At 34.0% G+C, this 25,256-nt stretch overlaps 3 protein-coding genes across 6 annotated transcripts; 1 reads left to right on the top strand and 2 right to left on the bottom strand.

The window, feature by feature from the left end:
- Positions 1-6,667: 6,667 nt before the first annotated feature.
- On the bottom strand, positions 6,668-15,010 carry Atg5 (autophagy protein 5). 4 transcript variants are annotated; one of them, XM_088199183.1, is made up of 6 exons: positions 14,817-15,010; positions 14,541-14,746; positions 14,339-14,469; positions 14,054-14,272; positions 13,492-13,618; positions 6,668-6,931 (listed from the first exon to the last, which is right to left on the bottom strand). In XM_088199183.1, the coding sequence occupies exons 1-5, from the start codon at positions 14,970-14,972 to the stop codon at positions 13,512-13,514; spliced, it is 819 nt and encodes a 272-aa protein (XP_088055309.1). In that variant the 5' UTR covers positions 14,973-15,010; the 3' UTR covers positions 6,668-6,931; positions 13,492-13,511. The 4 variants fall into 4 exon arrangements, with proteins under 4 accessions (XP_088055309.1, XP_088055311.1, XP_088055308.1 ...); XM_088199185.1 differs by having other exon boundaries at positions 14,345-14,469; XM_088199182.1 differs by lacking the exon at positions 6,668-6,931 and having other exon boundaries at positions 13,443-13,618.
- On the top strand, positions 12,424-13,180 carry brk (transcriptional repressor brinker). The gene has a single exon (XM_088199186.1). It carries the CDS (start codon positions 12,574-12,576, stop codon positions 13,129-13,131), a length of 558 nt encoding a protein of 185 aa, XP_088055312.1. The 5' UTR covers positions 12,424-12,573; the 3' UTR covers positions 13,132-13,180.
- A 2,236-nt stretch (positions 15,011-17,246) lies between the features above and the next one.
- On the bottom strand, positions 17,247-21,997 carry LOC148228332 (uncharacterized). Its single transcript, XM_088199534.1, has 6 exons — positions 21,396-21,997; positions 20,254-21,325; positions 19,862-19,922; positions 17,804-17,925; positions 17,514-17,731; positions 17,247-17,451 (listed from the first exon to the last, which is right to left on the bottom strand). Exons 1-6 carry the CDS (start codon positions 21,910-21,912, stop codon positions 17,309-17,311), a joined length of 2,133 nt encoding a protein of 710 aa, XP_088055660.1. The 5' UTR covers positions 21,913-21,997; the 3' UTR covers positions 17,247-17,308.
- Positions 21,998-25,256: the final 3,259 nt, after the last annotated feature.

The following is a 25,256-nucleotide window of genomic DNA, read 5'->3' as shown; positions in this document are numbered from 1 at the left end:
GGGGTGAGTTATACCCTAATTGAAAATCACATCGTTATTATGATAACTTTTCTGTTGAAACAGACTTAACGTATTTGAAATACAATTAAAGAAAACCCTTGCAGGAAACCCTAACGAGTCACTTTTAGAGTAAATCTAGGACAAGCGCCACATCATAGGTTTCTTTACATCTATGCTTGAATGCGCGTATTCTATCTATATAGCATGAGTGTATTCACTCAAGACTCAAGTTGACATCTTTCGCAGCTCCCATCGCATGACACAGAAGCGAACACCTGTTACGGTTGACGTCATAACGAAACTATTCTATATAAACCCGCCGGCTGCGGTGCAAAATCTTGATAAATCGAACCGATCGACTCGTGTGACTCGGCCGAAAAAGCCACGCCTAGATTAATACCTACTGCGTCCGAAGAGACACGGTGAAAAACTCTCTAGGAGTAGAATATGGTGGTTAAGTGGGGGACGGTTCTTTTTACCTCTCGCCTAAAATGCTCTATAATAGTCAGTTTTGATCATTTTCAAGATGATGTGTAGCCATCATAACCATCACAAAGAACATCTATAGTACAAGCTCATTCATTGTTCTATGATTCAGAACATTTTTTAAATCCTTTGTTTTCAAAATTTTCTTATTTGGTTAAGACTAAGGATGAAATGTCGCGTTGAAGAGTGTTATATGACTTTAGAAGAGAAAAGTTAATAAGATTATTCTGGGTCTAATTTGCTCTCCGATTTCATTTACAAAGGTCGCGAAATCAGTCTTGCTGCTCATCGAAAGCGTATTTTTGATCTGATTCTCAAGACATTATTATTTATTTTTGGTAACGCACTAGTTATCTCAATTTATAAAAAGAGTGACAAACGTATCAATAACTATAGAACAGTCGTAATGTTACTGTCTGCTCCTGCTAAATTATTCATCGCATTCGTCATGATTTTCATCCCGACACTAGCCTCCCGTCTTTCATTAAAACAGTGACGAAATCTTCAAATGCGGAAATATAAGCAGAGGTCGTATACATTGATATTGAAAAATAGGTTATTAGTAGGAAAATTGTGGGGCCTTGGTTGTTCCGATGTTTTAATTTGATCAGTTCGTAACCATTGTTTCACACCGTTGGGAGTTCCTCAAGGGTTCAACATGGACCCTCTGTTTTTCCTTTATTCATTAATGCCATACATATGCCAGTTACAAATTTCAGTTTTCTTTTATATGCCGATTTAATATTGTTTAGATGCATATTGCGTATTCTAGATTATTTGTGAAGATAGGCTTCCAACAACCGTTTGCCCCTTAGTTTCGGAAAATCCCATATTATGTCAATTTCTAGATATCCTTCAACATCGGCAAATTCTTACAATCTAGGTGGTGACGTTAGGTCTAGAGAAATTCACTTTTAAATGCAAGTGGAGGATTTTTCAGTATGTAGAAAAAACCTCCACTATCACGAGAAGATTCCGTAGATTTGCGAATTACGCGTTTATCTATGTACGCTGACCATACAGCTATTTTAACTAGTGCTTACGGTCTTAAACCAATCGCGAATATATTAAAAAAAAATTAAAATCTTAAATAAATATTTTGAGAGGTGGAAAATAAAAATCAACTGAATTAAAACAGGAGCATTTTTTTTACAAAACGTACACAAACTTTACCACCTCCTCTTCTAAACGAAGAGGGCGAGTAATCAAATAATACCTCTTAAACTAAAAAGATTAGAAAAGGCTTTTGAGATACCTTTATATGTTTAAATTCGGTTATATTCGTTATCTCATTGCCTTTCTTATTGGAACGTTGGGATATGATTTCCTAAGTTCTCACAGAAATGAATGTGTCGCTAATCATTTCTTCAAACAACTGAATCAAACAATTCTTAAGGAACCCCAGTTTTGGATTACAGGACTTTTTTGTGAGTTACGATCGCGTCCGCTTCTAATGCTCGTTAGAGCGAGGACACGTCCACACTAACCGACTCGCCTATAGATCTATCGCCATCCAGCTCCTTAATACACTATGCATCTGGGATGTCCTTTGGGGGAGGGGTAGATGTGAGCATTTTCTCACGTTGAACTTGGCCAGGAAAATGTATGCCATTTAATGAAATACTATGAATTTTAATGAAATCGAAATGTTTAAAAGACGACCACTGACTAGCCAATTTTTGCACCCCTTCCCCCTCCATATGAAAAAAGCTGAAATTACATTCCTAATTTTAAACTAGCAATTCTTGGGCTATTCCTTAAATATATTTTAGAAAAAACAGTCTCGAATCTGTCCCAAAAATATTTTTAAAATATGACATTTCAGTGAAATCATATCGGAATATATTTTTACCGGTAAATATGTATTTTTACAAGTGAAAACATAATTTATCTGACAGGTGCTAGTAATTTGAGATATGATTTAAATTTTTCCATATGCAGTAATATTATATCATATATACAATTACATACTTATCATTATTTATTACATGCGATGTATAAATGTTACAGTGGATGTGTTTTTATGGTGAAGTTATATTTTCACTAGTAGATATATATTTCAACAAGCGAAAATATAATTCTCGGTTTATCCCTCAAAAAAAATTTAAAAAACAGTCTCGAATCTATTGTAGTTCAAAAACATTTTTATGTCATTTCAGTGAAATCATATTTGAATACATTTTCACCAGTAGCTTTATATTTTTATCAGTGAAAATTTAATTTATCTGGCAGGTGCTAGTTGCTGTCGAAAAAGCTGAAATTACGTCCCTGATTCTAAACTAGAAATTCTCAGGTTGTTTCTCAAATATAATTTAAAAAAAACAGTTTCGAATCTATCCCGAAAATATTTTGTTTTTAAATATGGGATTTCAGTGAAATCATATCGGAATACATTTTCATCGGTAAATACACATACATATATTTTTAACAGTGAAAACATAATTAATCTGGCAGGTGCTAGGTTTCTCAAATTAGATTGCATTTATATCTAAAGTTTTGTGCAACACTTTTTCCAGCGACAGCCAATTTGACAGCTTACAGCTGATTTGTGCTCAGTTTGATTTGCTATTTCACCATGAATAGACTTATGGCAGAACAACGCTTGCAAACTATGTAAATTTATTTCGAAAATTGTGGTTCAGTTTGCAAAACTTATCGTGCGCTACGTCTATTTTACGGTCGACATAGACGTCCATCCGAGCAAGTGATTCGAATAACCATGGATCGTTTTCGCACCACGTATACTTTAATTGATAACACGCATCCGCAGAGACGTCGTACAGTGCGCACCGAAGAAGTTGTTTCTGCTGTGGAGGTGTGGGGCACAGTATTGAGAAGAATCCGAATGATTCGATTGGCCATCGTGCTCAACACCGCTGTGTTTATTCAAGATCTCGGTTTACGAGCTTACAAGATTTAGCTCGTGCAAAAATTGAAGCCGCTTGAACCAAAAACGAGATTGCTCTTGATCCTAATTTTCACTACAAAATTTTGTTCAGCGATGAAGCTCATGAATGGTTATTTTAACGAGCAAAATTACCGCATTTGGAGTGAAGAAAATCCACATGCCATTATTGAGACGCCGTTTCATCCATAAAAAGTCACAGTTTTATTTTCTTTATGAGCTGGTGGAATCATTGGTCCATATTTATTCAAAAATGATGCAGGCCAGAACGTTACAGTCAATGGAGAGCGCTATAGATCCATTATTACTGATTTTTTAATTCCTCAATTGAATGGCATTAATGTGGAAGAGTGTTGGTTTCAACAAGATAGCGCAACATACCACACAGCGCGCGCCACACTTAATTTATTGAAGAAAACATTCGATGAGCGCATAATTTTGCATGTGAATTGCCCTCCAAGATCGTGTGATTTAACGCCTCACCTTCGGATTATTTTCTGATAAACGATGGACGATTAAGAAGCCAACATTCGCCGCGTTATTTCCGATATACGGCCCTAGTGCTCGAAAATTGGACTTCCAGATAGCGCTTTATTCGAACCAACCATATGCTCAAAATTATCTTTCTAATAAAACTGATACATGGCTATTACCACGATTTTTATGTGTTTTATTTTATTTGAAAGTTCTATACCTCTAAGAAAACACATTTATATCAAAATTATAATATATAATGCTTCTAATAAAATCTTTTCTGGCTATCATATTTATAGCAAATAACCGTTTGTTTTAACACCTTTGATTATATATGCACATATAAATATGGAGTTGAATTAACTTCATGCTTCATGCTCCATTCCCTTTTCTGTATTTATATCGTGAGGTGATTAAACGTCTTATAAAAACAATTATTGACTATTGATTTTGTAAAAATTTACCTGGAATCGGAGCAAATATTCATCGGGTATCTCTAGACAGCGCGTCTTCATAGTTCGACGAGAAAAAAAATTAAGAACAGCCAAACGGATGTCGAGGAGTGGAATGCGAAAAAGAGGGTGCCAGCGCAAAAAATAAAAGAAGACCATTGTTTCCAACAGGAATAAAATTGGGGTACGAAAATATATAATATTACACATTCCATAGGCTTAGGAAGATCTTAGCACATTTCAAAAAAAATCATTATGAGATTATGGCTGATCTGTTCGTGGAACGAAAATCTGTGAGAAGAATAATTCTTTGGCGTCGTATTCACTTATCGCATGTACATCAACAGTTATCTTGTTATAAAAGGTTTTATTTCGCCATTCATAACGAGCGAACTGCCTGGCGGCCCTTGAAAGGAGAGATTAAGCTCGTTTAGTAAGGTAAATGCGTCATTCAGGTAAGTAAAACCGTAGACTCAAAGGAGTTTCTTGAAAGATTTTTTTCATTTTCGCACCTCAGGTGTATTGAAATAACTTCGTTCGGTACGTCATACTGTTATCGCGCGATAACGTTATTGCTTAGTACACCTATGAGTAAGAAGGCCGAAAGATATTTCTGGAGTACGATATTTTATAGCGTCTTATAGTTTTATATCTAATGTTTTAAAGTAAATTTGGATATATATAGTTTTAAACGATTACAACGTTCCAGTGAAATTGTTTTAATTCACGATGAAGAGAGGCGTCTACTAGAAAAATTGCAACGTTTTTTACATGATTTTTTCCTCGACTTTTATACAGCAGTTCTCTGACTAATGAATCAACCTGTTTAGAGCTACCATGGCGTATAATATATTGTAACTGTTTTGAATTCAAAGTTCAAAACGCAACAATCACAAGCGAGACGAACGTTAAACGCAACCGGTAGACAGACTGACGCCTTACATTTGTTGTATAAATTCTGTAAATTTCGTAGTTATATCTACCAGATTCTGTAAGAAATCATCATATATAATCATGAGCAATATCGAAAATAAACCACTGAAGAGATTTTGAGAAGTATTATTATGTTTCTTTTCACTAGACACTACTTAGACATGTAAAACTGTTTTTTGGCAACAGTCGTGTTTTTTTTGTGTTTATGTCATTTCTATGTATAAGTTCTATAAGAAACCATCATATCTAATTATGCGCAATCTATAATGATCACAATGAAATAATATCGATGCAATAATCGCAAGCGAGATTAGCGCTAATTAGATCTGTAGACAGGCAGGTGCTTTTTATATTCTGATGCAGAACTTATATAAATTTTCATATCGAAAAATAATTGAAAAGAGGAATTAAAATAATTTTTCTTACACAATACTTACTCTAGAGCTAGAAGCAATATGCAGATATTCTGTAAGAAATAAAATCGATCTTAACTGGGTTTTGAATTCCGTTTATAATATCAATCGCAAGCGAGATCTACTCTTCTGTGGTCGGTAGACAGTCAGGCGTCTTATATTTTTAAACACAGAAATTTTGTAAATCTGTAGAATTGTTGTCATGTATTTTTTTTATGAGTTCTTAAATATATAAACAAATTTTCTCACATACGTCGACTGTGATTTTGGTTCAAAGTTCAAAACAGCAGTGATTAGCGAATCTTATCACTAGACAACTAGCGATTCTGCAATTTAATAAAGCAATTTGCAAAAACTCTATAAATAATATTTCTTCGTCGAGAGAAATTGTCATATTTTTCATTTGAAACTAAAACACGTTAGACAATAGGTGATTCAAAGTTCAAAACGTAAGCGATGACGCTTCGAGTATCGACAGACGTACAGGTGCCATTTGGATAGCATGTACAATTAATTCTGTAACAATACACGTAATTATGTGCAATTGATCACGTCTCACTGCATGAGATGAGTTTGAATTATGAATGTTCAATTCTAAAGGCTTATTCGCAAATGTCAAGGTAGATTAATACTTCCGAGTATAACGGATTCTGAAAAAATGCTATATTTAATTTATCTTCAGATCTGTTCCATAAAATTTTCGGAGACATTTTTTATTTCTTTCACTATGGTATAAGTTTTATTTTCATAATAAAACTATGTGTTTTAAAACGATTACATTTGTATATTATCGAAACAGAAATTAAAGGTTCTGTCAGTGCCTACAGATTCTGTAATTTTTTTACTATAAAAGTAATTTTTTTATAGTCAGCAGATTTTATAATATAAGAAATATAGTATCAAATTATATTTTATTTATCAGGTTTTTAACAGACCTGTTTCAAACATACTTATAAATGATACATTTTTATTATTTTTGTGGATGTCGAAAGAAACGCAATTCAGCCATTTAAAAAACATTTATTTGGCTAAGTTATGTTAGATATAATACATAGAAAGCGAGAAAGCAATTGTTAATACAGACACTGAGGACACGCTCTCCAATTATAGTGGATGCAGCTCTAGAGGTTGCAGTCTCTGGGGGCGCCAAGTCTGCTGTGGAGGCTCGACCGGCCAAGGGCAAGGCCCTTTCTGTAGTGCGCTCTTATGCCCTTCTTCAGCGATGACTGAAACTGTGACCGCCCGACGGTTGCTCGAATCCGTTAACCCTGGCGGAAGAAAAAAGATTCTCGGAATCAAAACTGATCAAAATTTCTACCGATGAGTCGCTCCTTATCTGGTTCCTGGAAGTAGTTTTGCGTAGCATATGATGAAGCGTAGCAGTGAATGCAGTTTCACTGATATTTGATTAATTTTAACTTAAGTTAATAAAATTATATGCATACTATTAAAAATATTAATTCACTGTAACAGTTGCGATACGTCCATGCTGTTAAAACCCAAACATAACACAATGAAAGTTATATAACTAATTTTACTTTTTGAACTTAAAATAGATTAATTCGTTTAGGTTAGGTTAGGTTTGGGCTTGAACAGCAAATGGACGTTTTGCACAAATTTAGTTTCATAGACATTTTAGAACAGTATATAAGTTAAGCCTCTTAAAATACGCATTGATTTTAACTTTTTTTAGACTTGGCACACCGCGAGTTTACATTTAATTCTAAAAATTAAATCTCCATAAGAAAAACCTTATTTTCAATTTTAAATGCCCAAAAATATATGTATTGCCTGGCAATAGCAAGCATTTGTATGTCATAAATTGTTTATGCGATCAATTGACGCGGCGGTAAACTGCTAGCGCTTAATTGCTGTCGGTGAAATGCGGGTGGTTTTTTTTTCGGAACCCAGATTCTGTACGTTATGCGCATTTTATAGCTTAACAATTCAAGGACAAACCTTCAAAGACACCCTAGATATTGTATGTGCATACTTAAAGTCAGCATATGCAAAATTTCTGTAAATCATAATATTTATATGCTGTTAATTACTTCAACGCAAAAACTTACCTTCGAAGACAAAGTGTTTGTGAACTTAACAGATTGTATTATGCTCAATGTATTGCTCCTAAAAGCCATCAGAGAGACCTACTCGAGTTTATTAAAAAATATTAAAATAACGGTCACTGAGTGGCCAACTTTTACCCCCCCCCCCTTACCCACGGAAAAATATGAAATGACGTCCTTCTGTCTTAATGTAAAAGAAACAATTAAATAGATAAGTGAACAATATTTGAACGTATTAAAATCGTACTCAAACATGCTGGCAAGTAAACTGATAAAATAATAAGTAAACGTAGACTTAAACGTGTAAATATGTTGAAACTAACAAATATATTCAATTAACAAAAGCAAATTCATGACTACTAAAAGTATTACCAACTAACATATAATAAGGTAGAGATAAGACAAAAAAGATTAGGTTGGCTAAGTTATATGCAATTCAAAATGTCTCAACGCAAAGATCAATCTTCGGAGACAGTTTTACAGTTTAGGACCTATACTTCGTTTCAATTAACAGAGTCACTTTGAGGATTATCGCGTATTTTACAACGACATTTCATCGGTCTGCTTGCACTGAGCAAAGTTGTCATTTCGTTTGAAGTACTTCATTGTTATTCCGACACTCGCAGCGCACGTACGTCTTCAAATTGTTATCGATATATATTTAAATGATAACGATTGATAAATTATTGATTTTAATTACTTATAACTTTCACTATTTCAACATAAAAAATAAAAGTAAAATTTCTAATGTCTCTAAATTTGTTTAAAATATAGAAAGGAGTAATGATAAGTATGATATATCAAACGTGTTTTCATCTCTTTTTCACATGAATAATGTCGAAATGGATAGACTTCAAAGTGACTGTTAAATGAAACGAAGTATAGATGCTTATAGGTAAGGTGCTAAGATTTTGAAAATACAAAGGAGACTAAAAATAAAAATAGCACATTGATTTTTTTATTCGAGGAGGATAAATTGCTGCGGGAGCTAAAAAATATCATTTCAGAAATTATAAATTTTTGTCCAAAGGTCATCTCGAAAATTTTTGTTCAAGGACTGATTAGAGTGAGGAGCTAAAAATAGCATTAAGTATTTGTTTATTCGAGAAGGGCAAAGGAAAAGAAAAAAAAATGCGGAGGACGTATGGTCAGCTTATTATAGGTCATGTTGGCATAGTTTATAATACGAATCGGTGAATGCAATAGTTCTGTAAATCGGTATATTTTTCTTTCTGTCGGCTAAGTTATGCGCAATTCAGCAAGGATCGACCCTCGCCTCGGCGAGACCTCCTCGAGGTTCCGCGTTGCGAATTAGGGCCTATATAATGAGAGGCGCATAAAAGGCGCCGGACCTTCGCCGCTCCGAAAGTAACGCGACCCGCAGAAGAATGCAGATTTTCTATACACGTTTCCGGCGCGGTTCGCACCTTCGGGGAGTTCTGCGAAGGCGCGCAGGTAGATCTCGGCGACGGTCAGTCTCGGCTTTCGAGAATTCCCCCGATGCACACAATGGTGTTTTTTTTCTCAGCAGCTTTTGTACAATAAACTAAAAGAGATGCGGCGCTTGCGACGTTCCGCGTCCGAGGGTGTCCGCGAGCGGCCATTTTGTCGGCGCCGCCGCGTCTGTCGCAACAGGTGCGCGTTCGGGACGCTGTGCCGCGGCTGAGTTGTTTACTCGGCGCGGCGAGACGGCGCCTGGGTGTCTGCCGATTCTCGAGTAGAGAGAGAGCGAGCTTCGCGGGCGGTCTCAGTGTATGCGAAAAGCAAAGGCAGCAATATACAATTTTTTACCCATACATACATACCTATATGCATAAGACCGCAAAAAATAAATATTTAAAATAATATGATCTCATAGCAAATCAAGTGCAGGTTCATACGTGTTTATTTGCCAGTGATGGGAAAGATGGTAGAGGGGGGAGTTAATTGATATTTCCATAAAATTATCGTTTAAACTGTAAAAATAGTTTTTAGTTCTAAATATTGTATTATACCACGATTCATACTATTGCATTATTGCCACCGAAAAATATTTCAAAGTAAGTCATTTTTTTCACGGACCTGTCTGAAAAAAACATACGTGTGATGGACTAATATTGTCTTTTCTTGTGCAGTTAACATCATAAAATGTCTATTACTGCATTCAATCTAAACTAATTAAACAGTTGATTATCTTTTCCCTTAGGAAAATGATGAAGTTGCAGCTTCAATAAATGATGTCACAGGCTTACTAATAAAACTGACTAAATAGTAGATTTTTAATGTTTGTTATTGAAGCAAGAAGCAAGTAATGTTTATAGCACTATAAAAAAATACGTAGGGCTATATTATATTATAGCACTTTGTTATTTTGAAATACAAATTAAGTTTTTTCTGAGCATATACCCAAATTATGGCAAATTCGCAGTAAAGTTGAATGTGTGAACAAAAGCATTTATCAACAATTTACTACGCTCCTGCTTTAAGATTAATTTAGACTAGACAAAATAAGCTTGTGTGTAATATTAATATTATGCATATCCAATTCGAGTTTCCTATGTTGGCAGCACTGTAAATCAGACAGCTGTCAATAATCACGCGTGTTGAACGTTTCAAATGTTATTTTGCAACAAAACATTTACAAAATAGATCTACAGAAATAAAAATTCTGTACGAACTATGTATCAAAATTTACGGGAAGATTATGGTCAATTTTATCGTCGTACTAAGGCTTAGTGCGAATTGTTCGCTTAGTAACTAAGCGAACAATTCGCAACGTAGTGAAAAACTTTAGAACATAGGGTAAGGCCTGTGCGTGAGCATGGCGCCCGTTCAGCCGAAAATATTGCTTTTCTTATGGCGCATTTTACATCTTGACCTACGCACGTATAAATTTCATATAACACAAGAACTGAAGTTCAGAGACAACGGGCAACGAAGAATTTTTGCAGATTGGGTGTTAAAAAATGTTCTGAAACTGAAGTTGGATCACCCTTAAGCTAGTAATTTATAAAACTAAAACTAATAAGCCACATAATTCAAATGAAAATGACTTGAACATTATGTCATTTAAATATGGAAAAACAATTGAGTCACATAAAGGATGGTGCTATTAAGTCAATCAGTTAAAGCAATATGTAGAAAATCAGGCGGAGCGTTAAAAACAGGCAGCGGATTTATCAAGGGATTTTTCAAGTTTCAATGCGCAAAATAAAAACTTTTCTATCCGATAACTTCCGATGATTACTGAATATAAAATTAGTAAGTATTGCTTGAATAAAAGTATGGGTATCGAAGAAATTTAAGAATGTAAGAAAAATAGTTTGATGAGTGGACTCATGGATGGTATACCAATTACCATAATACAATTTATGACAATTTCTCCTACTTTATATTATTCACAGTAAAACGATTTTACTTTATTTAAGATGACCAGATATCCAGATTTTTTAAAAATACAATTAGGAACGCCGATTTATCCCGAACTAAAGAAAAATTGAGAGACTTCTTCCTATTTGTACAGCGTGGTCTATGTTGTGATGTATTATAAAGAATATATCATTATTATATATTTTATTTTAATTATTCTGCATACAAATATATACCATATTTTTAGTTTTATTAGGTTCGAATTTCATATGAATCTTTGTGTTTTTCAGTTTCAATCGTGTCTGAATGATCGGAATTAGTGATTATCATATAACTATAATTCCGATCTATCGTCGCAGTTTAGTTTTTTTTCTAGATTAGTCTAATCTCACGGAGGAATATAGTGATATTTAATTAAAATCGAGATAGGTCGTACATATTAGGTAAAGAAAATAACCAGATGTACGTTATTTGACTATCCTTTAATTAAAAAAATAGACTCCTGCTCTAAATAGTAAACATTTACAACAGATAAATGCAGATAAACGAATCCCTAACATCGCAGTAGAAAAAAGTTTCGTCCTTGTATCCCGCTTTTAAACGATAAGCGTCTCCCGCATACAAAGAGTTGAACCCCTTGGGGTTTAGATGTGATAAAAAGTGGTTTGATTTTAAAAATATATATTTTTTAGGGTGTGAATTAATTGCATTATAAAATTAATACTTTGCACTACAAATGTAAAAATTCGGTCCATGAAAGACATTTCACCTTTTTTTAGGGAGGGGTAGCAAAAATTGTTTAGTCTGTGGTCGTTTATAGTGCAAAGCATTAAATGTATAGTGCATATTAAATGACCAGACGTCCTTTAATTATACAAAAGCCATAATTTTTATTTTTAGTGTCTTCCTTTGATATTTTCAAAATCTTATAAGTTTATGTATGACTTATTTCTAAGACAAAAAAAAATAGTCGCGTAAGTACGAATTTACGCAAGTCGAGGTTATAAATAAAAATATGTGAATTTTGGGTCAAAGGCCGCGGCATAGCGACTCGACGAGCCCTCGCCGGCGCGCGCGAGTCCGGGCGCTTCGGCTCGTACGCGCGCGGGCGGCGCCGCGTCTGGCCGCCGGCGGCTGGCGACACCCTGTCTGCCGCGCGGCCGTCGTTGCCGCTCCGAGCGGACGCGCGACCCGACACATTTTCGAAACGTTCGAATCGGACGTTTTAAACAAATTTTTACACTCCCGCAGTCGCGCCGAAGCTCTCGTAAGCCTTTCGGGTCGCGCTGCCGACTTTTCCGGCCGCTTTTCGCGTTCGGAAAAACGAAATTAAGAGGCGGCAACGTCGCCGCCGAACTCGTTTCGAAAACGGCCGGACACTCGTCGCCTCGCTCGTTCGTACCGAAAAGAGGGAGAAGGTCGGAGTCGCGGTCGGTCGCGCGACTCCCTCTTTTCAGTCGCGGGCCGGCGGCCGAACGCGCATCATCGCCGGCGATATGGCGAACGGATTCGGCGCCCCCGCCACCAAGAGAACCGTAGGGTGCCGGCACGACGCGAAACTCGGCTCCAGGCGCATCTTCGCCCCGCAGTTCAAACTGCAAGTGCTCGATTCGTACAGACACGACTCGGATTGCCGCGGCAACCAGCGAGCCACGGCCAGGAAGTACGGCATCCACCGGAGACAAATACAAAAGTGGCTCCAGGCCGAATCGGCGCTGAGGGGCGCAGCCGTGCGACAGCAGACGTGCCCCAGAGCGCCCTCGCCGCCGGCGCGCCCCGTAGACCTGTCGCTGAGACGACCCACCTCCCCGGAAGCGCAGCACCCGGCGGCCTGGGACCTATCCTTAAGAAGAAAATGCGGCTACGAGCCCGAAGCGCCGCCGCCTCCTCCGCCCCCGCCCGCGGCCCCCAGAGTCCTGCGCCTCTTCCGCCCCTATCTGCCGGAAGACAACTTCGAATACATACCTCTAGTTGCGTCGGTAGCGCCCCTGTCGCCCGCGTCGCCTTCGTCCTCCCTGGACGACTACCGTCGCTTCGGACCCCCCGTCAGCTGAGACGGGCGACGCCGGTCTAGTCCGGGGATCCGCGTTTGTTAAAAAGAAACATTAAGGTATCTTCACGTGCCTTCATATCACCGTGTGCCAACAGTTTACTCGCGTACATATCCGCTATTGCGCTATTATATAGAGACTATGAGAGGCAGCTCGTCATATTGCGACCGCCGAGCGACCTCAGTTATACACATACGATCGGCGGTCGCTTATTTTTATACGAAAATTTATATCATTATTATATTATATTATATTATATTATATACGTATATTATATAAAATGCGTCAAGACTAATTTAAAAGAATAAAACATGTTTTATATTTAAATCGATTTGTTTTATTTTTGTCCGAAAGTATATTTACCGAGATCGTCGCGCGCTCTCTCAACACACGCACAAGTGTAAAAAGTTATCAGGATAGCTCAGGTGCTCCGACATCCACTGAAGAGGCGTATCCGACGGAACCGTCACTCCGTGAGTTCTGATGCGGACTGGAATTCATACATAATATCTCATTTTAAATCTATTATAAACATTTTATAAAATAATTAAGGTCATAATTGATTTAAATTTAAATTCAAAACTTTTTAATTTGAAAATGTAATTTGAAAATCAAAGTAGACTGTTTTTATTATATTTTTAAAACAAAATGTTTTTGATACTGAGAAAGTTCACTTTTACAAAAATAAATATCAATTAATTTAATTTACTTTTAAAAATAAACAGCTGAAAATCCATTCAGACATTTTCAATATACATACTAATACATATATGTATGTACAAATACATTGAATAGTCGATGTAAATTTTATTGTGAAATATATTTTTTATTAGACTTTTACCCTAAAAATCACTAATAAAGTACAAATAAGTACCTAATATACTTGAACGGAAAATTAATTATGAATAAAAAATATTTTTTTGACCTTCAGTTTTTTCAGGAAATATTTCAGCCAGCATATCGGCTAGCGTCGCCCGACTTCCCGTAGTAGTGACCGGTTTTACGAGCCTCTGTAACACCGGTCCAGCTCCTCCGCCGTTTCCTTCTTCGGAATACAATCTGACCGGAACGTGTTTAAAATGCTCTTGATCGCCCGTAGCCTCCATCAATCTTCTATTCACAGCCCAAAATTGATCGAACTTATCTAATAAAAATAATATCGATTCACTATGATGCATCGCACGTCCTAACATTATAGTCATATTATTACCATTACCGTTTTGTAATCCTAACCACAGCTGATTATGCTCCTTTTTCTGCATACTGGATACAACTTGACCTCTGTGCTTCAAAACGTCGGCTTCTTTGATGCTCGACATAAAATGTGATTCGACAATGTCTCTATTTTTAAAACAAAAATAATAAATATTTTTCCTATTTTCATTTACGACATATAACTAAATAGTGATTACTTGTTCGGACATCTGATTATGACGTCGTCTGGAAATTTGTCAAAGTGCACAGTGAGCGTCCAGGGTAATTGCAATTCGCCGGATCCGTACAAATCATATAATAGACCGATAGGATAGTGCCACTTTAGAGGTTGTCCGTTAAACTCTAACCACATTTCATTGTCGGATTTTTCTTGAGATATATATCGCATAAAATGTTTTTTGACCTGAAATAATTCAAACGTTCGGAATAAGCGAGGGGTTCGCGTTATCGATCCGTCGCTTGAAAATGCAAACCTTATCTGTGACGATTGGAAAATAAGAGAGGCGCGGTATCATTAGGTAGAACGGATCCGGTTGTTGTAAGCCTACGACTTCATCCGGATGAAGCTGAAAACACGCCGGTAAACGCCCCTCCCATACTTCTCTCAGTACCTCCCGGTCGCTAGCCATTTTGACGGCAATCTGACAGCGGCGTACTTTTTAAATGTAGCCTTAACAACGCATTTTCCTACCATGTGTAAAATGCATTTATAAATAAAATATTTGTTATTATCATGAATAACAATCACTTAATATAATCATAATAAACTATAAGTGTATATTTTAGGATTTAAAGCAATTATGCTAGACTTTCTGTTTTGTTGTATTTATTTTATTTTAAGACGGTTTCTATAAATTATATCACTAGTTTAGAAGAGGTAATGAGATCAACGAAATTGCGACGTTAAAAGAAATCTGGCAAAATGTTTCATCTGCCACATAAAAGGGGTAAACTTTTTAGGAAAAACCTGTAACATACTTTATAGAAGCCGTCTAAATTAAATGTTTATAGAATATTTATGCTTAAAAATATATAACAACTTTATTCATAATTGTTCATTTAAATATCATCATTTTGTCAAATTCGGTACTTGTCTCTATACTTTGAATGCAGACTTAAAAATTTGCCAAGCGATACCGAATAAAATAAAGCGCATTTCCCTGCATGAATCATACAAATTAAAGACAGCGCTAGCTTAACGCATGAAAAATTACTGACATGTCTACGTTTGTGTGAATAGGGAATCCAATAAAACAATATATATATTACAACAGATTTAGCATTTAGTGATGGAATTGCAGAAACTAATTTACTTGTCTTATCACTAAAACGCAAAAAATAAATAATGATATTGAGTTATTATAATATCAAACTGATTTTTTAATAAATTTTGATTTCTCGCACGACAACAGTGTAATTGATTTATTGTTGCCAGGCCATTGATTTAAATATTCCAACTGATTTTTTGTCGATGTTGAAGGTTTATTTGAAAATAATATTAAGATATTTAATTGATAACGTTTTTTTTATTAACAAAGGATATTATGATGAATAATTTATTTAATATAGTGAGAAAGCCAAAATATCTCATTTGTAGGGTGGTTATGGATCAAAATAGATTGGAAAAATGTGAAATAGCGCACATAAAAATATCTTTAGTGCTAGTTTAAGCTGGGCTGTGGAGACTAAGTCGCAAATCAATTCTCAGTCTAAATTTAAGGACCAGATTTTCAAAGCAGCAATCGATACAAAATTTACAAAACAAAATATAAACATTTAATTTAAATGAAATAAATTTAAATATAAAATTCTTATACCGGAGTCTCGCAAATTTATAATAATAATTTAAATTAGAAGTTGCTTAGCCCAATAGGCATGGGAGCTACAAAAATATAAACGATCTGAGAAGCTACTTATATACTGATAGTTTTATTATCCCATATATTGAATGGGAGCGAAGGCAAGATTGTCAGTATTGATGAGGTTAATTTGAAAAAGTCAAAAAGTCTACCTAGATTTATGATTTAAATGTGGCACGAAAATTGTTTTCACAAAATTTTATTTTATTTTACTAAAATGGTCCAATTTATTTGACAGCTTAGCAAGAAATTTCGGGTTTTTATTATACTATTTTCCATTTAGTACTTCCCTCTTTTCTGATCGACGTTAAACCGAAAAAAGTTTGCGTATTTGGGATGATGCTTTGCATGTTAAAATTTAATAAATATACATTTAATATATTCAGATTTATTTTTAATATCTTACAAAAATGTAATATTATGCTTAATTTAAATTTGGTTATGGCCAAAATTAAAAAAGTACTAATAGCGCTAAATTTGACCGTTCGTAAACGTCAAACGTGGGCATCAAAATGGCGCCGGAAAGAATAAGTACTACTACGTTCATAGCAAAAAGAGAAGCAAGGCTTTCAGCATTATTATTTAAAGCTTTTGCGGTAGCTGAAGAGGGTAATGTCGTATTCTTTTCGAAGAGCATAATCAAGGAGTTACCCGAAAACTTGAAATCCAGCGGCCGGACAGAAAAGGATATATTGCGAAGAATAACGTTCGTCTACCCCAACGATTGCGAAGAGCTTATAGTAAAATTATCGACGTTACACAAGTGGAGGAACTTGCCGGAAACGATCATAGTGAACGACTTGGACGATTTTTTCGAGGTGGACAGCGAAAAGTTTTTATTGAAAGCTGCTGCATTATGTGCAGCTCTGATAGATAGTTGCAATGCTTGTAGAAGTGCATCACAGAAACCGTGCGGTTTAGCCGTTTCGTTCGATTGGGAAATATATAAAAATAACGAGAAAGCTGTATCGAGCTTATTTGACATTTATTTTTAATGTTTGATGTTTCTTTTAATATGTATCGTTGATTGAAAAATAAAATATGTTTTAATTTACTATATACTTTTATTATCGTCAATATAAATATTTAAATAGTCAAAAACAATATTAAATTAATTTTGGTTGATTTTTTATTGCAGTTATATCTAAAATTTTTGATGCCGCTTTGCGTGCTGGTCTCAAATGTTTTTGAGTATTATGTAGTTTGATCTTTCGCTTGAATTCATCATCAAATACGTTGTAATTAGGACCTAAAATAGATTTTTCATTATAATTTTATTACTTTACATTAGTTTTATTATTTATTAAATACCTGATATCAAGTTATATTTTTGCATATACTGTAAAGTAGCAAAAGACATTTCATTCCTAAGGTTTGTCAAAATGTCAAAATCGGCGGCTGGCGTAGTCGGAGGTTCTTCTTGGACATGTCCGAGATATTTAGCAGCGAGTTTCTTCATATGCAAACTAGTCTCGGAAGAAGCTTTCATTTCTTGCCTCGGAGCAGCTACTGCATCGTTGAATGTTACTCTTGAATCAATATTAAGTTGAATTAGATATTTTGCTGATTAACGTTGTTACGCTTTTAAAAACAACAATTACTTTTTAGACACGTTAATATCAGTCAGTTCACATCTCTGCTTCATTTGATCGGTAACAAATTTATGTCTATGTGAATCTTTTTCTAAAGGCGGAGAATTGTACAACACTTGATTGACGCGATTCTGAAATCATAACAATTTAAGATAAATTACACTGCACAATTACAAATTTTATCGTTTTCTAAAAAAGTGATCAGTTAAGACATTATTTATTTATGGATTTTTAAAATAAAAAAAGGAAAATTACTATGAAAAATGCTCAGTGTTCTTTCACAAAATTATCATTTAGTTAGTGTAGCTTTACACGTGCCGGTTTCTGGCTGGCTTCTTCCCAACACTGCCTACAATCTGTCAACTGATGCCAGTCATTTAGGATTAACGGCTTCACATAAGTCCTTCCACGCATTTCGCGTTATGATTTTATTTTTGTATGTATCAATAGTTTTTGTATGTATCAACAGGACGGGGCGAGATTCTACTAATATAATTAAAATTTCTTCCGCTATTGCCTAAGCACAAGGAATATATTTAATAATTTTATTACAATATACCACAATCACTGTGAACGACTGACTGCCGGCCCAGTTTGTGTGCGAGTTTCAGTATAATTCCATACATCACACTCAACCCGGTACCCGGCGACGGACAGTTGTAGTGAGCGCGGCCGGCGACAACCCGGCCGTCACCGGATGGATTCATCCGGCACGTCTGAAACGGTAAGTACTAGCCCATACAACACCACCCACAATATGCGGCGCCGGGCGAATCCATCTGGCACGTGTGAAGCTACACTTATAGTAGTGATATTTAAACTATCTAGATGCGGATGAGTTTAAAGAAATCACTAACCTAAAACTTGCACCAACATAACTTATTTGAAATACCATTTTACAAAAGTATGTATTGAACCTCATTTTAGACGTGAAAATCAGATGGTACACAATGGAAGCAGTGCTAGACTGCTTTTTACCAATTAAGTAATAAGTTAAAAATGCACTAAGTAACCTAAATTTCAGTGATCTGTGGAACAAAGAGTATTTAATTATTGCTGAAGGGTTACTGAAGACTTTACAGCCAATAAAGATTACTGTAGAGTACCACATTATTGACAGCCGAAGGGGGCCTTAATTTTTTTGTTAAAACAATTAGAAAATATTAATTTTGAGCTAAGCTCAAAATTTCAAAGAACAATTAAAGTGGAATGAAATAATCGAAGAAACCAGACATTGATGTCATTAATTAAATATTTGCAAAATTCAAAATCTTTCACGAATCAAAAAAATAATGACTTCTTTAGTTATTCTTTAAAAGCAGAAATGCGTGAAGTCGAAAATTCTCATTATTCGAGAAATGAAAATCATCGGGAAGTCAGAATGTCTAATTCTGTCTATTGATAAGAAGTTTAATCTTTATAGACAACGTATTAAAAGCTTGAGAGGTTTAAAATGGGTATATATATTAATTTTAAAAATTACATAAAATGTATGAATGTTCGTTATTAAACATATTCTATGATGACAGAGTTTTTGTTTTTGATATCGCCTTCGTATAAGTAATGAATAGAAAATATATTATTGCAAATAATAAAGAAGTGTAGCCAATAAACGCTGCAAGAGGTTGGATTAACTTTGTTCGTTGGAGCAAAATAACGATTCAAAGCCATGCACTTAAGATCCTATAAATAATAATTGATGGCAAAACTGAGGGACAAGATATTATAATATAAGTTAAAGAATATTATAAGCTCCAGCTAAGAATCCACATGGTTGAGCTCTTTTATCTTGTTAGAAACAGAAAAACTTCCAGGAGCTTTTTAGGCATTGTGAAGAGGCATATATTTAACATATGCTGGCAAAAAACAACTAAAAAAGGGGGAACTGAATTATAATCTAATATAACTAGAGTAGTAAAGTTTGAAAGTCCAGAAAATACTTTTGATAACTAGAGATATAGTTGAAATCAATTCTAATATTACATTTAAATTTAATTGTCTTATCCTTGAGGTAAATATATTGTTGTATAGTGTTATTATAACTTATATTTAATAAATAAAAATTACCATGACATTATTATAAAACGTCCATTCGACACCAGGTTGCATATACTCATCATCTTCAGATCTAAAAGTGTAATAAAATATATAAAAATAAATTTAATATAATATGAACTTAAATAGGTTGTATAAAACGTTCTTATGCTTGAAATTATATATATACTAGTTCATAAATGCAATTTATAGTAACCTGTCATTTTATGCGACATTATATTGTAAGTAGTTTATACCTGATCTTCATGTCTGTGATTTTCGAGATGTTTGAGTTTCAAAATTTGCATAAATCTATTAAGACCGATTCAAATATAATTGAAATGGCATAGATGAGCGATATATACACATACTTAAAAGCAAAAGTAACTTTTTGAACAACCCATATAGAAATAAAATATACAAACTCGCTATAATCATCGATTTTTATATGAAGAGATGGCGGAGGAGAAACTGGCGGTGAAGACTTATCCAATTTTTTCATGAGACTTTCCGTCATCACGCAGCTTGTCTCTAGATCTTTTTCTAAATTATTAGGCACAATCTTTACGGGTGAACTATTACCAATATTTTCAATATCGCTCAAACGAGCATCATAACGATTAACAATTTTCTCAAGATCACTCAAACGAGCATTTTTGCAATTACCGATCTTCGCAAGATCACTCAAGCGATTCCTTCTAATTTTATCGTCATTTTGTTTTGATATGCGAGAAGTTTGAACGCACTCGTCTACATATTTATCTTTTTTTTCTTTAGAGCTCATCACAAGCTCGAAGCTTGTCATTACACCTATGGATATCTTATGAACTTCTTCGCTCAACCGATCAGTTTCTACGCATTTGCGTTGTACCGAATGAACGCTACTTTCAGATATCTCAATGTTGCGTTGTCTTATGACGTGAGATTCTTTTTGATTCTTAACTTTCATATTAATGAACTGATCGACTCTCTGCTGTAGCGATTGTAATTGTTCGTTCTGCACCTTTATTATATTGTAAAGATCAGCTACTGTTGGAATATCATTATTATTGGATTTAACAATCTGTTCGCTATCAGAATCGCTTGAGTCGCGGTTGTTGATCGTTTGATTTTTGTTCTTCAGAAGAGCCTTACGTTTTTCTTCCAATCCGTCTTGTATTTTAAAGCTGGTATTTTTTTTCGGTACCGGTTTCTTTTTCGATTTTGTGCATTTACAATTACACGATTCTTGTTCGGATGTTTCTAAAGAATCGTCGACATAGATGCGTTTTTGAATCGGAGAACGTCTATTATAATCAGATAACGGAGATGACGTCTTCTTTGTCGTATTACGAATTTGTTGAAATTTGTCTTTGGATGATTTTACTTCATCTCTGATTTGTTTCACATAAATATCGTTAGAGAATCTGCTTGCAGTGTTCGGTTTAGTGAAAAAATCCATGTGACTTCCGTTCATATCGAATTCCTTCTTAGAGCTGATAGCTTTTGCTAAAGTTTCTAAAATAATAACAATTACTTATTATATGATATAACAATACTATATTACCAGTATTCAATTTGATATTACCTTCAGAAAAATTGTGTAGATTTGATAGTCTATCCGAGTCATATATAGGATACGGCATCTTTTTATGTAATGTCTTGTAAGGCATATCGTCATTGTTATGTATCGGTTTCGGTAAAGCGTTTTCTTTCATGGAACGATCTATCATTGGTTTATTACGATTAAAATTTAGTGTTTTAGTGCTAAATACGTCTGGATCTGAATCCAAAGCACTGAGTTCTAGCTCATTGGCAGGTCTGGGAAAGGAACTGTTAAAAAATGCACTATTCGGTGGTTCACGTTGTCGAAGCAATACGTTCGGAGTGCTCTCACGAGCATAATTTACGTTATCGGTCGTTTTAACAGTTTGACATAGGGGAAAGTATGAAGACTGATTTTGGTTTGAAAATGAAACGTGATTATATTTTGGAGGTAGTTCTTCAGATTGGAATAGTCTTGGGTCACTTTTTGATGGCGTATTAAAACGAACTTGTTTTTTGAACATGAAATTGTCGTGCGGCAGTTTGTTTTGTTCGAACATTGTACTCAGTATTCAAGATTTATGACTCGCCCATAACGGATAGTAGTTAGATTTGAACGAAATGACGGCTTGCGGTCTTAGCAACAATTTTTTCGGCCATGCACTTTAAAAAAAAGTAAAATGATTTTATGTACAAACACTTGTTTAAAAAATCATATTAACACAATATTTATAACATTGTTTACTATTTTAATGTTAAAAATTTATTTAAATAAACAGTTTCTGTTTGATTTTTTGTTTACTTCTTTATTTCACAATCTGTCGTTTGCCAATTAGTAATTTATATGCCTATTTATTTCATCTTCCTTCAAATCATACATTTAATAAGTGGGCGACGCATAATTAAAGACTGATAATGATGGGTGGATATTACATACAGATTAAGCCACTGCAGTATTTTTTAAAACTATATAGAATTTACATGTTTGTTATTGAAAAATTGCGAGTGAACGGTGGACTAGATACCACCAGCTGTTGTCTTCCCGTCGAGGTGCAGTAATGCCCTGTCCCTACTCCACCAAATTATATATGCTTTATTAATATCATTAAAAAAATATATGTGCTTTATCTCCCAATTTTTTTGAAATATGTATACGTTATAATTATAATAGTTCTATTTTATTTTATATTAGTAATTAATTATAAATAATAAATTGTAAGCATAGGAGTAGGGCTATATAATTTAAATAAACTATATGACTGATAGATGCCACTAATTATTTTAGTATAGTTTCAAACCTTTTTAATAGTATTGTGTAGTACATTTTTATTAAGGTTGAATAAATAAATTTGTCTTAAATTTATAATTAATTATTAAAAATATTGTGTCTTATAATATCGCTATTAATTTAATAAATGTTTAAAACTCTATTCTCACTCATATAATTTTACCATAAGAATCTAACAAGAACAATTTTCCTACAAATAAAATTTCTCGTGAATGTATTGTTAATTGTCTCGATAAATATAAATTAATATGTATTAATTTAAATTATTTATTAGTTATATTTAATTTTAATATTATCTAAAGAGTAAATAATTAATTCAATATAAGTGTAAAAATATGAGATTGTAGTTAAACCAACATTGTATATGGCAGAAGAATGCTAATTATTTGTGTATCTATGAATAGGTGTTAATTTGTCTTCCAATGAGAACGCCACCCACAAAGCCTTTTCGCTACGATTGGTCCGTACAATGCTACTCTTCTGTTACTGGATGGATGGCAACAAATTGGTTACTTGTATCTTTCGTAGACATGCGCATCGGGAGGCTTTTGAGGAGGAGCTACGTTCATTTACTTATGTATAGAATTGCGAAAAAGCAAGAGAGAGGGCTCGACAGTTGTTGCATAAAGAGATTTTTGATTAATATTATTTTAATATACTTCGATGGTCTTAGGGGTAAATTAACTAACTTTATATTATTAAGTACAGTACAAGGGATATACAACAAAATTGTGTGATTTTATTTGATGTATTGAAGAGAAGTAATATTTATCTAATTGTGAGATATTCATCCATATGTGAAAAATTCATAGTATATGTATCAGAATCGAAAATATAAGTACTTATTATCCAAAAGTGAAGTTAGCCAATTTATATATAAAAAATATTGGATTTGATATCTGCCTGTTGCATCGCACTAATCTTAAATCATATATATAGCTTGCGCTAATCCAGTTAATTAGCCTTGATATTCATACGTAAGATAAGGAAAGCAAATATTAGTTAAGCATTGAAATTATTAACTTCCAAGATAATTTCGGAGCTGTGTTTTGGTTTTGAACTACAATATTTTGTGTTATAATAATTATAGTATGACATTTGGAATACACTTATGAATATAATTGTGGTATTATAACCACGTAATCTAATTTAAATAATAAATTCATTTTTGGTTAGTTTATATTGTAAAAAAATTACGTAAAGATGAAAAGTAACCGTAATACATAAGTATATAAATGAAAAGTTTGCAAACGTAACATAAGTTTAATGTTAAAAAATTTAATTTAAAGAAAAAACTATTGCTTGTGTTTTGCTTTAAATGTTTTGCTGATATTTTTCTATTTTTAATACATTTTACGAATTAATTAATTGTTTTTTTCTTAGAAAATAATATTTATTTATTAATTTATTGTAAATCTTTAGTTGCATGACAGGCCGTAACACAATGCGTTATAAATGGTTAAACACAAGTATTGAAATACTGAAAAAAATCTGTAAATAAATTACTTTATACAATTTTATTTTATATAAACTTTAGGGTTCATTAAGTCTAGCAGAATCTTAATCTGCGGCAGCAATAAAAATTGCATTCCAACTTTGTTCATTACTTTTAACACTGCATACGGGAGACAAAAATCTCATCGATTAAAAGCGGGAGAAAGGGACGATACATTTTTTGTATTTTGATGTTGAGAACTCGTTCATTTACGCTCATCTGTTGCTGTAATAATTTATTATTTAGAGTATAAATATACTTTATCACATCAACATAGTCGACCGATTTTTTAAAACTAAAACAAAATCGAGCAACACCCGTTTAAATTTAAAATAAATTGATTTATTAAACATTTTTTTTATTTTCTTATGTTTTTTAATGTTTGTTGTCATTTACACAGAAGCTGTTTTATTGCTATTACAGCGGTTTTCATCCACCAACTTAATAAAAATAGTTTATGGCGACCATCGGCCAGGTATGAAACACTTTTTGAAATTGACGCATTGTCGCGAGAAAATAAAATTATAGCAATACGCGTTAAAAGCGCAATAAAAAAGCTATAGATTTTAAACACCTTTCGAAAAATTGCATTGTTAAGCAGAAAAGTACATTTTGTCTAGCTAAAAGTAATTTAAATGTTCGTTCAGAGTGCTTAAAATACAAATAATATTGTAATGTATTGACAAACACTGCAAGTTGAATGTAAAATGACAAGAGCAGAATACTGTATTTTAATAAAGGTCATATATGACATAACCCAAAATATTAATATTTTTCAGTTCAATGAAATTTAATGTAAGTAATTCTACAGATTCATGAAACAGAATCATGTCATTTGAAAAGTGTAGTTAACTTGTTTTATATATACTTGCAGTTTTCAAGCAATGTGGGTGGTAATTGCAGTTAAAGAGAACACGAAATGTAATTTACTGGATATTATAACTAATTTTCTTACATAGTTTATTAGAATAATATTTAGCGATTGATATTCGTGCTCAGCAGTTGACTTTGAACCCCGCGGTCGTTTGAAGGTTAATTTAATACTCCATTTAGGGGCAAGGGCGGATGGAGAGAGTAGGTACATAAGCAATATTATATACTATGACAAATGCGCCATTTGA

Source organism: Plectrocnemia conspersa, unplaced genomic scaffold (genome assembly GCF_051122295.1).
Source record: "Plectrocnemia conspersa isolate PC_06_02 unplaced genomic scaffold, ASM5112229v1 ptg000012l, whole genome shotgun sequence".
Lineage (NCBI taxonomy): Eukaryota > Metazoa > Arthropoda > Insecta > Trichoptera > Polycentropodidae > Plectrocnemia > Plectrocnemia conspersa.
This window is presented reverse-complemented; position numbering and strand designations above follow the sequence as displayed.